This window comes from Zonotrichia leucophrys, chromosome 14 (genome assembly GCF_028769735.1).
Source record: "Zonotrichia leucophrys gambelii isolate GWCS_2022_RI chromosome 14, RI_Zleu_2.0, whole genome shotgun sequence".
NCBI lineage: Eukaryota > Metazoa > Chordata > Aves > Passeriformes > Passerellidae > Zonotrichia > Zonotrichia leucophrys.
Window position 1 is genome coordinate 12161963 of NC_088184.1, and position 13012 is coordinate 12174974.

Genomic DNA, 13012 nt, shown 5'->3' on the forward strand with positions numbered 1-13012 from the left:
TTCAGTTATAAACTTTATTTCAAAATATAACAGTTCAAAGAAAATTCATTGCAATTGTTTTAGCTTTTCAAAGATCCCAAAATAAATTATATAAAATACTTGCACAGTTCTAAATATTAAAAATATCATAAAAATTAATGGTGCTCTCATATGCCAAGATTAATCCTTTTCCATTTTGACTACATTAGAAGTTGCCTGTGCAGGGATTATTTTTAGAGTTATGCAGGAAACAATACAGTTTTCAGGTCTTGATGCCTCAGTAAAGATTTACAGGCAAAGGCACTTAAGGGCAAAAAGAGATCAAGAGAGATAACATCCCATTAAAGTCAGATCTCTGCACTCACACACAATCTCTAACTAACACTGCTGCAAACTGCAGATGGATTTAAGGCAGAAACATTATTCCATATTGACAGAATGGAAAATGTGCTTTTAGATTACACTGGATACAGGGGAGTTTAATTTTCATTCAAGGCCTTGACACCCCCACAAGGTTTCCAGGGCTTTCTACAGAGCTGTTTTGCAGAAACAGTGTGTTTGTACTGGGCCTATCTTGGCACATTTGAGCCTCACTCATTTTTACTGTCCTCAGCTCCCTATTGAGGAAAAATGCCATTTATTCAAAAAATAACTTTTTCTTCCTTCTTTGTGCCACAATTCCTCCCAGTTTATGGGTGCTGGAATTCAGACAGATAACCACAGAACCAAACCTAGTGTCAATCACTACTCCCTCCAGCACATTCCATCCCAGGGTACAACAGAACAACACCTAAGGCTGACACTGTGCAGGATTCCCTTCCTCCTGGACCACAAGTTCCTGATGTGGAGTGAACTCATAATCACCTTCCAAAGGAAGGTATGGGTTTGAAGGCCATCTCAATGTTAGTACCAGATCTTTTATAGCTGGGAGACAGCACCCTCAAATTTAGAAAGTTTTAGACACATTTTGATTCAGCCCAGAGAACACTTGTTCCTTTTCACCCTGGTTTCTGCCTGTGTCTGGATCATCCCAAGCTCCATCTCCCATTAATCCCAGAACTTGTCTATGGACAGTGCTGCTGCTGGCCACGTGCTCAGCTCAAACACAAACCCTTCTGCTCTGTATCAACTTCCCAATACTGTCATACTGCTCATTACAGCACAGAAAAGTAAAAGAATGTTTTCTTTATTGCATTTGCTGCCCCAGAACCCCCCTATAGGATGACAGCCAGGCAGGTATTTGGTATCAGCCTTGCTCCTGACACATCACACACTCTCCCTTTAATGTGTCAGGCCTCATCTCTGGTTACTCTCTGGAGAGATCCATGACAGAGTCACAGTTACAGACCTGAAATATTATACACAACAACTCAGTACAGCACTGCTTCCATTTAGCAAAATGACCCTTCTTCTAAATGTGACTTCCAGAAAAAGAAACATAGCTTCTAGCAGGATTCTATCCCTTTTCTTTTATGTATATTTTTTTATCCTTCCTGCAGATGACAGTCATGTGACCAAAGCACCAGCAGGAAAAATTTACCCAGTGGGAGTGCAAATGACATTCTTCAGACTGCTTTGGGTATGGAGAGCTCCCAAAACTGCCTTTGGAAATAGCACAGGCAGCATTTCCACCGAGGGGATTAAATGAAATCAGCTGCATTGTGCTGCAGCCATTGAGTTTCCTCTTTGGCTCTAAGTACTGGCACAAACTATGATAAGCCTCAGATAGTCTTCATTGAAATCACAGAACTGAGACAGCCCTGACTTATTGGTATTCTGAGAAACAGTGGTGACTGATTTTTAATTTAGAAAAGCTGATAAAAATCTTATATTTAAGAGTGTGCTTTCTGTTTACAGGAGACTTTATTACTCTTTGATGACAAAGAAACCATTAGTGTTTCCAGCAAACCTTCACCACGTGCTTGTAAAATTAATTTCCCCTTCCAATAAGTATCATGATTTATCTAGCTCACCTTAAAAAAAACCCACACACATTTCTATGTCTTTGAAGGATGTTGGTGCAACAGTAGGAACTATCCAGTCCAGAAGTACAGTCTGCAGAGATCTGGAAAGACCCTCTCTGATGAAATCCTCAACAACCCATCAGGCTGTTTTGTTTGGTCTTTCCATGGATAATCACACTCTGAGTGCTTTTTCTGGATGCAGTACTGATTTCTGTTATAATCCAACCTACCACTTCTGCTCCCAAAACAAACTGCCCCAATTAGACATGAGCAATGGAGTCAGGTGAGCATTCCAGACAGTTCTATCTCCTATGTCAAATATTTTTACACATTAAGAGTGGACCCTGCAAAACAGACACAATTTGTGACTTTTTAAGCAGAAAAAACACTCACAGGGGCATCCCTTCACAGCACACTGCTGCTAATACACACCTGCCCTGACAAATCCCAAAAGTTGATTATGTCATCAGACATTTCATCACAAAGCAGTACCACACATGTCATCATACAGGAAAAGGTCAATAAATAAGAAAACCCAGCTGATACAGTGGGCCTTGAATACTTGAATAGTCATATGGCAAAGAAATGGCTTTCTAAAAGCCTTTAACAGGTCTGCACAGATTGTAAATGTTCAATATCAAAAGAAAGATAGTAAAATATGATACAGTAAAAATTTTAAATAGTAAAGCACAGATAACAAATACCAGTTGTACCCCTTTCATACACGGGCTAAAAACTGGAGTTATGTCATGTACCACTTTCTGATTGAACAAATTATTTTATTGACCTGAAACAAAACTTTGTTTGGCATTAAGTATCTTAAGGCTTTATTGCTTTCAGTTAAATGTGGCAACTGAATTTATAATCCTCATTAAAAACAATGAAGTGTTTTGGTTGAGTTTATAAATCCAAACTCTCTGTGTACCAGGAGGGTAAGGTTAACAGTCAGTCAGTGGCTTTTAGCCATAAAGTCTGCAGAGAAAACATGTCAAAGAATTACTCATTTGTGGCTGAAGTCATGTGAAGTGTCATTAAAAAGGGGCTGATATTCCCCCTTTTTCCATCTTTGATATGCTTGATCTTGGTACAAATAGTTTTGTTGGTGAACCAAACACTTGCAGACCACCAGAGCTGTCAGCAAACCTTAGAGGTGGGTGTGGCTTTTCTTCACCTGCAGGAAGGGAGGGACAACGACATCGTCGGAGTCATCGGAGTGAGCCTCGTCCAGGGCCACACACGGCGGAGAGCAGGAGCTGCCTGAAAGGATTCCAGCAAACAAGCTCATCAACACACAGACCGACCAAAACAAACCCTGGGGGCAAAGGGGCCATTCTCTGAGCCAGACAGTTCCCAACTTTACCTGGAGTCATCCAGTTATGGGTGGCTGTGATCTTTTTGGGCATGGAGCTGTTTGTGCTCCTCTTTAATGAGCCCCAGTGCACAGCAAGGGCTGAGCTGACACACTGACCATGTGTGAGCTCCATTATTGCCCTTAAACCTTTGCAAGGGGTTACACACACCAAGTAAGGCCATTTGATACTGAAGCCATTGCAGGTCAAAACCAAATATTCATTAAATGGCAAGAAAAGGAAAAATTGACCCAAGCTTAAACTACACAGCGAGATCACAATGAGAACTTGACTCGGATATAGATGGAACAAAGGGAAATAGATGCAAAAAAAAGTCACTGTCTTTAACCCTTACACATGTAGAACACCCAAAATATTGTTCACATGCTGTTGTACTATAATGACAATAAAAACAGTGATCACACCATTGGGTTTCCCCTTTTAAAAAAATTTTGTTTCTTTGCTCTTTTCCTGGATGTGTTTCTATGCATCTCAACCATTCCAATGTTTGAAGTTCAGGTTGTGAACAGATATTCCTGATGATTCCAGTAAACACTGGAGAATCAGAGGCATGAAATGAATATGTACAAAGTCCCTGATACAGGAAGAGGAGAACCAGCAGCTTGTAACCCCTGTGCAAGAGATGTAGGAGCTAAATGATGACTGCTATTAATACCTTCCAGCACAATATCCTCCCCTCAGCTATTAATACCTTCTAGCACAATATTCTTCCCTCAGCTCCACTTCTTTTTCAGTTTCAAACATAAATTCTCTGAAAAGACTCTCCCAGAGAAGAAAACAAATCAAGACAACCTGTGGTAGAAGGAGGAAACTGGCAAGAAGCCACAGTCTGAGGTTTTGACCTGAACTGGAGGGCACACAGAGAATATTACCCAGGGACAAGAGACCTGCCACAGGGCGTGTAGTGAAATAAGAGATTCCTGACACAGGAAAAAAAATATCCTGGTATGGAAGAGCAGGCAAACACAGGAAGTGGAACATGGAATAAAGAAAAGGGACCACAACTGGCCCAGGAAAAGGAAAAGAGTGACAGAGCCTGTGAATGGCAAGAGGGATGAAGGGAGGCCACTATATTACATTGACCTCAGCCTAAAAAACAAGGAAACACGATTTTCTAGTTAAGTGAAAATCTTCTCTGCATCAGACAACAAATAATGTCAGAGTTTTTCAGGGAGATTTATGAGATAGTAGCACTGGTGATATGGAGGAGCAAAGGGAACTGCCAAAACCAGGCATGATAACCAGAAGAAGCAACTCCAAGAATAAACACATTATACATAAAATAGCTTAATTTTATCCAAATCACCCTTTATTATATCCTGCTCCTGACATATGAAATTTTCTTGTCCTCATTTTCAGTTTGATATCAACTTTATCTTGGTGTTTGTGAAGGCTAAGAACTGATATGAGTTAAGGGTTGTATGTAAATTCATTAGGATTCCAAAAAAGCCTGAAATGAAGTTAACAGTTGCAGCCAGAGTGGCCAGCAGTATGCAAAGAGAAACACTGCCCTTAATCAAGATTGCTGTGCATGTACAGAACATATTCTTCCTTCCTGTCACTCCCCTGACAGAACAAAACAAAACACAACACCAAGTTTCACAGGCTGAATTGTTAATTTCTCTTTCATTTCATGGGAAACAGCAGGAATGGCTTTATAAAACCTCCAGCTCCTGAAGACAAGCAAAGCAACACTGAATAATACTTTTAAAAAAAATGTTCTCTATTCCTAGAAAATACAGAGCTATCTAACCTGATGCAAATAATGAATTATAAGTCTGCAGTGCTACACCAGGATTATACACATTCATTCTAGCACAAGCAGAAAGTGTTTTAAAACACATTTTCATCCTCCCCATTGTTCTTCAAATAATGCCAAAGGGGTAGTGAATTGAAATTATTTACTGCAACACAGGTATTGACTGAAAACTTAAGATCATTTTAAGACCTAGAGGTCATGAAATGCAAGTCTGGACTTGGGACAAATGAAGAAACAACTTGTTCTTTCTTTAGCTGCATGATTTAAAGCTATAAGAATTTGATTGCTTTTAAATCACTCAGCTGCTCAAGAAGCTCCTTGTCTCACATCCTTCCCAAGCTGCAGGATGACCACTGAAATCCCAATTTACTATCAAACCCCAGTTTTGCCAGTGGATTTTTCTATCAGTCATGAGCTCAGAATGGCAGGGGTGGACTTTTAGTTAACTTTAACTTAAGCTATATAAATCCACATGGCAAAGAACCAAACAGATCCTTGAGGGGTTGCATTTACACCAGCATGCTCTCCTTCCTTTAGGAGGCTTTTCCTAATTCATTTTTTGGGAGATTTTGGTTAAACACTTCCATGCACCAGGATCTAATACTTCAGAGAGCTCAGTGCCAGGCAGACTTTTGGGCAGCTGTGCAGTTACAGAAGCACATCCCCAGTGTGCCTCCCCACAAACCACCTGGATACATTCTGTCCTCATCCTAGAGCTTGAAAACATCTCCCACATTGATAAAATCAGCAGCAAACAAAACCTGCTCTGCTCCCAATCACTCCTTTTTGATATTCACAGGAAAGGACTGCAAGAAAGTTTCAGAGTATGGTTTCCTCTGTCTCTCTTCCAGTATAAATTATCCCAGAACTTCTTCACTCATCAGCTTGTCATCATAATCTGCAATAAAACTTATCTTAGGAGACTTCATAGCTAGACAATGACTGTGCCCTGCTGGTATTCACTCATATGACTGTGCTCACTGGGCTTGCTCATCTTACACTCCTCTGTGGGCCCTAGAAGGACTAAACATTTAAGGGATGTTTTCTCTTTGAGCAGAATTTCACAACTGATTTACCCTGGCTGTAGAGTGAGCATGCCAATAATGAACACTGCAGTAGAGCTCAGCAAATCAAGGTGTTGCAGCACTGTTTTTTTTCCTGGATACTATCACCAGACATAATTAAAGTCACTCAAAACTCAAACATCTTCAGAAGCAAGTACTTCCTTCACAAAGCAGAACACGCCTCTGAATATGGAACACAGTAAACTTTCTTAAACACATTTTCTTCCACTGAAGTGTTACCTCTGTTTTCACAAGCATGCAAATCTGGCTTATTCCCCACCTCCTATCTGAGAGAAACAGCCTCACTGCTTACAGCATTCTCTGTCTCTGAGCAAGCCTGCAAGGACTGAGAGCTTTTCATTGACAAAAAAACTGAGCCAGTGTTTCTCAGGTCACACTCAAAGTTGCTCCTTTTTTCCCCAACTGGTCCATAAAAGCCTCAAATGTCCCACTCTGGACAGAACCAGCCCTTTTTAATTTAACTCCCTTGAAGGTGCTTGTCTAAGGCTGGCTGATCTGCAGCATTGCTTTGTCTTTCTTACTCAGTACTCCTAACATCCTCCTAAAAGCCTCTTTGGCTTTAACTCCATCTTCTCACAAACAGCAAGAAGGAATCCAAGAAGAAAACCAAAAGGCACAAGAGCCATAAAAGAGACAGATTTTCTCAGTTTGTATTACAGTAGTACTTGCTGGCAAGGTTATCCAGGACTTCATTTTCCCCTTACTGCAGCAGCTGAAGACTGCTGAAAACACCATGGCCAAATGCACATGGCTGCCTAGGATGGCTCTTTTTAGCAGATGTCTGTCTGTCTTCTGCAGAAACTAAGGCAGGGTGGTGGAAATGCTCTCAGCTTGTCTATGGCTGAGGGCCCAAAATGTGATGGGAAGTACCATCCTGCAGCTACAGGGCTGAAAAGGAAGCAGAGAGGCAATGCAGGGGAACACCATGTTCCCTCAATAATTACCACTTACATTAGAGACCTTCCAAGCCACAGCTGGGACAAACAGACAAAGCTCTGTGAAGAAGCTGCTGCTGAGACTGTCAGAGGTTTTGTTTTTTATGCAGGGAACTGCACGTGTCAGTAGAAGCAACATGCCACCAAACAAAGCCACCCCCAGGGAGAACAAGGCTGCACATGTGTGTGCACATGCAGATGTTCTCTATAAAACTGTGCAGGCACCCACTCAAAACACCCAGACTTTTGAACACAGGGGAGGGAGATTACCAGGAAGAGGAGATGTGGGGACAGAAGATTCCTCGAGTGCTGCTGAGTCTGGTCTCTCCTCTGAGCTGGGAGCTGCAGGATCTGCTTTCTCACTGGGGGCACTGGGCACAGAGGGCCTGCAAAGAGACACACTCAGAGCATGAGGCACAGAACAGTGTTTGCAGTCTCTCTGCACAGGCTGTGCTGAAAAGTTTCTTGTGTTGTTGCTCTGTCACCTGCAGAAGTGAACCCAGACACTGAACAGAGGTGACAGCCATGTAACTCTCCTTGTAACCATGGCAGCTGACATTAAAAACTTTCAGAGCAGTAAACCCTGGAGAGAAAGAAGTATTTTTCAAGGCAGAGTCACCATAAACCTAAGTAGTAATCAAATCCCTGCACCCTGCCTGAGCTAAGTGACTTGATGGCATTCTAGCTTCTCCCTCCTCTTCCTCCACATAACCCTTCACCTGCACATGCCAGGGCTTCAGATTCACACATTAAGCAAATGCATCAGCAATCTGTGTGATAACAGCAGTAACCCTTCTGCTCCACAGAGGAATTATTTCACTTTACTTTCACTCACTGCTATGGAAAAGAACATGCAGCAGGGCATGGGAAGACTCCTGCTGCCACAAAGCTCCCTTTAGTTGCACATCTTTTGAATCTTCTCAGGAACTAGCTCTCCCTTGTCTTTTCTTATAACAGTGGCCTTGTTCTCCTTCTCTGCCAAGGAACCCACACTAAAAATCTGTTAAAAAAATACTCCTCTCCTGTAATGAAAATGATTTTGCTATTGCATGTTGCAGAAGTATCTACTCCTGGCTTACCTCTCCTGAAGGGATTCTGTATGTGCCAAGTGAGCCCTGAAAATGGACTGGATGAATGTCACAATCTCATCTCTCTCCTTGCAATCAGAAGAAAAGCTCGAGGAGTCTGACATGGAAGACAGGCAGGAGTTCTGCAAAGCAATCAGATTAAAGAAAACTGACCTTTTACAGATTGCACAGAAGCTCTACAGAACCTTTCACAATCTTCTTGATTGTGAAACTGGCAGTAGAACAAACATCCCCATCTTTTGGTCTGCAGTTTTTAAGGTTCTGTAAGACTAAATCAGCAGGAAATGCAAATCTGATCATCATGTAAGCTTTGAAGCATCAGCATTCAATTAATGAAAGAGCAGACACCTGCAAGGAAAGTTCATTTATTTTCCAGGAAGGAAACCTTTTGAAGATTAAGGAGGTAAGACAACCTTCATAATGGATTTATTTTCTGCTTGTATCAAACCAAGTATCCAGTCCCCCTACATTGGGCCAGTTTACCAGAATCAAAGAGCATGGAAAGTACAATCAGATGGACAACCTGGATGGAGAATTACAAATTAACTATAGCCTGCTAAAGGTCCAAAGGATATTTGTATAACATGGCAAATGATTTACAGAAACGGAATGTTTAATTGGTAAGGAAATTTTTTCATATTCAAAACTGAATAATCTGGAGCAAACTGGACATGAGAGAGGACACCAAGTCTTGGGCTAAGCATGCCTCACCAAGACTCCTTTACTTTTCAATCCAATAAAAGATGTTTTCCAGATTCTTACTGCTGAACTTTGGTGAAAAAAGTTTATCTATGACTCCATTGATTGAGTAGTGAGCCCTTGAGAGCAGGTAAAGTTTTCAACAGACTCCAAACTGAAGAGTTAAAGGGGGTGCTACCAGATGGCAGAACAGGGGGAAAAAAAGAGTTACAGTGTTACAGGCCACAAGGCTGAAAAGTTACAGCTTTACTTCTAAGAAAGAGTGTGAACTACAGAAAGTAAGAAGGGAAGCCAGGAATTGAATCACAGTGGTGCTGCCAACCAGCCCATTAAAACAATCACCAGGTGATTCAACAAATTAAGCCTGGAAGTGAAGTCCTTTACAGGGCAAGATAAACACAGAGCCATGCTGGGATCCCCATGTGTCCCCACAATTACCTCGGTGTGAGACTCTGCATCAGGCACCCCAGCATCCCCAGCATCCAGCAGCACCTTCTGCCGAGATAAATGTCCCCTGAAGGCTGCCTGGAGCAGAACAACTGCCTGCCAAGGAGAGAAGTGCCCGTTAGCTCCTCTGAGAGATAACCCCACACACTGCACCCCCAGGGGCAGCTCTGGGCTTTAAATTCCACCTGGGAGGTGCTCAGGGCTGATCCTATCAAATGCAGAGACGTTGGAGCTGCCAGCAGCAGCCTGAATTTCACCACCACAGCACCGTGCTCCCATTCCATGTCAGATTCTGGGTACCCAGAGGGCTCTGAGATGCTCTGCTGCAATCAGAAACCAAACCAAGGCTGGCAGACCTCGTGGTGATTGCACTGAAGGAAAGGCCTTCCATTCCCCTCAGAGATTTTATTGGGTTATAATCAACAAAAAGCCTTTAGAACAGCATGTTTGTGTCACATGGTTAGAATGAATTCTAATTTATGAAAGTGGGATTTTTAATGTTCTGGAAGAAACAAAGGTAAGATGCTACATTGTGCTATTTGAAAAAAATGGTTTAATTAAAACCCTTCTGCAAAACATTCATCAAGAAATGACTTTGTGTGACAAACTTCTCATTATCTTCATAATTCTCACAGATATTCTTCCTTAGCAAAAGCTTCAAATCCTATTTCAAATCTTTCTGAAGATTCATCATAATGAAAATTAAATCAGGATTAGAGGTATCACATTTAGAAAAACTTTATTGTCTGTTGGTATCAGATTTGGTTCAGAATTTTCAGAAGCTTTCACCTTGCAGAAGGTGCCAACTATGGAAAATTAGAGACCAAAAATTTGAGACCGCTGACAAAATACATGAAACAAAATCAGGGTGTCAGAAGATTATAGCCAGGCTGAAGAACAAATATTGTCTTGGCTGCTTCCCCTTTGATACAAATCAAATCTGTTGTACTGGTTTTTGGGTGTCATAAACACACTCACCTCATGCAGAGCAACTTCTTCTTTCTGAAATGAAAAATGCCCATGTTAATGCCATAAATATATGCAGGTTTTAGCTAATAAAGATTTGCCAAATTTTCTCAATAATTAAAAGACACAGAAAACACTTGTCCAAACCCCTGCCTAACTCAAACAACATAATCTTTCAAGATGTGTGGAGAGATGATAAAACAAGATAAGATTCAGAGGGGGCATAGCTGTTCCCTGATAGGAAAATCTCACCTTGGATTTGTACATCTTCCAGTATCTCTGGATAATTCTGGCTGCTTGTTCTTTCCTGTGACTTTCTTTGCCTGTCACTGTGCAGACTGGAGGAGCCTGCAAAGGAGAATCACTAAGTTAGCACAGTAAAGGCAGAGCTGTGAGGGAACAGATTACAAATGACTCAGGAAAATCAGCAGCAGAGCTCATCCTGCCTGCAGGGCAGAGGGAAGTTCAAGAGGAAACTCTTAATTCTGAACCCTGCTTGTGTTCAAACTCATCCCGGAGATGACTCTGAGAGTGAAACACATCCCTGCCCCTCTCAGCCCTCAGCAGGGCATGGGAATGGAATGGAGAAGTTTCCATTTGCACACACTCCTATTTTTCTGTGCATTGCTAACTCACTGCTTTGTTGCCCAGAAATGATTTGTGTGTTAGCAACAGACTGAGAACAAAAATCAGGTTATCTGACTCTGCAGTTCTTCTCCAGGAAAGACAAGTATTAATTAACCAGGGAGGTCTCTTGTGCCTCATCCTGGCAACTGTGGCCCCATAATCATCTCTTTAAGCTTACTGAGAGCTGGCCATTGCATGACACCAAGCTTGTGTAAGTTGGCATAAATCTACTCTTCTATCTTAATGAAATTAATTAGAGGAAAAAGGAAGAAACCAAGAATAAAACAAGAACTTGTTCCAATAATTTCTCCCAAGGTGTGGTTGCATATTCCACCTCTCACCACTTGATCCTTCTGATCCCAAATTATCCCACCCTACTTGTCATATCTCACATGCCAAACAAAAGTTAACTGCAAGTTGAAGAGGCTAATTTAATTTGTTGGTGTAAAATTTTAACTAGAGGAACAAGAGATTTTATAGACTCTGAAAAAACCTCTTGATTCTGTGAAAAGAATTTATTTATAACCTAAAACCGCCGAGCTCCAGGCTTAAGTTTAGCAAATGGATCATGTCATATTAAAAATGACAACCTACTATTAAAATGAGAAATTGGTAGGAACTTAGTGATAATTACAAATAATGGGAACATTTCAATAAATGGATGGTTACTGGCCAAGAATATATATAGTCTGCAGAGGGAAAAAGGAGCTGTTTGTTGGCTGTTTTTGAAGACTCCAGTTATTTGGTATTCAAAACATCCTCTAGCATCCATGAGCCTGTAACACACAGAAAAGAATCTACAGAATGGCACAGTATATCAGAAACCAGAGCCCTCTGAAGCCACTGGACATTTTTATTAGTATTTTTTACTATATGTATTTCAGGGTCTATTTATTTTTAAGTGCAAATCAAAAACCCCAGTAATAATTTCTGAGTAATATTTAGTGAAATGAGATTAACATGGCCACAGTGCCTCTGTCAGTGCTCATCCATCTCTGCTGGCCAATTACCTCACTGGGAAGAGGGACAGAAGATTGCAGAGATATCAAGCTCAGACATATTTTACAAAACCCCAAACTGATTCAAGAGCCACACAAAATCACCCTCTCTCTACAAAATCAGACTGAAATTAGGAAATTATCTCAGATGCTGTAAGAAAGCAAAAGTAACCACAATTTTTAATTTTTTTAAGTTTTGGTAAAAGCCCCAAACACTTAAAAGTTTAAGACTTTTGCAATATTACACTGAGAAAGAAAAAAAGCAACAGCAATGCAGAGGATCACTGACAGAACAGCTTCAAAAAACTCCCCAAACTGCAGTGTTAATTATTGAAATAACTTATTTCCAGCACATATTGGGAGTTAATCATCATTATCTCTATGACAAGATTTAATGTATCTCTGAAAAAACACAAGTAGCAGCTCTTTGGACTACCAGCTCCATTTGAAATCTATATCAGACACAAAGAAAAAAGATAAACACAAACAAAAATGTGGCTGTACCTTATTAAGCTTTTCCACTGTATCTTCTCCAATTTGTCTTTTTTCCTCCTCCAGTTTTAACTCCAGTTTTCCTACTTTCTGTGTCAGATTCTGGATTTCCTCACTATGTTTGGAAAAGCAAAGACATTTATAGCTTGTAGAAATTTTCTGTTGACTCTGCTTTGAAAATATTGAACCTATTTCATAACACTTTGGGTTTGTTTTTTAAGGCCAAGGAGGGAAACTGCTCAGGATGATACCTGTTCTCATAGTAACAGACACATAACATCAATTCTCAATCTGTGATAGCACAGCCTTATGTTAAAATTAAGGTTACTGTGGTAGCCTTGATACTAATAATAATGTATTTAGATCTGCTACAGTTTTGTATTTGTCAAAGTCCTTTCTCAAAAAACAATATTGAAATCACTTTTTTGTGCCTCCCTTGCAGAGGATTCTCACTCACAGTTGTACAGAATACAAGGAGTAACTGGAATGACAATGGTCTAGAAACACAGGTCAAGGTAAAGAGAATACCACATTTTCATGCAGAAAAAATGTCTGAGCCCAACATAAAAGCTTTTTCCATTTATCTTATGAATTTTTATTATA

General features: G+C 40.7%; 1 protein-coding gene across 2 annotated transcripts in view; it reads right to left on the reverse strand.

Annotated features, from left to right (window-relative positions):
- Positions 1–13012, reverse strand: part of IQCE (IQ motif containing E) — a 25780-nt gene continuing 12768 nt past the window's right edge. For both annotated transcript variants that reach the window (XM_064725594.1, XM_064725593.1), the window contains exons 16-22: positions 12422–12524; positions 10545–10640; positions 10305–10328; positions 9318–9422; positions 8172–8302; positions 7363–7478; positions 1–3200 (exon numbers count right to left, since the gene is read on the reverse strand). In XM_064725594.1, the coding sequence (XP_064581664.1) occupies positions 3088–3200; positions 7363–7478; positions 8172–8302; positions 9318–9422; positions 10305–10328; positions 10545–10640; positions 12422–12524 (688 nt within the window). In that variant the 3' untranslated portion in view covers positions 1–3087. The remainder of the gene's footprint in view (positions 3201–7362; positions 7479–8171; positions 8303–9317; positions 9423–10304; positions 10329–10544; positions 10641–12421; positions 12525–13012) is intronic.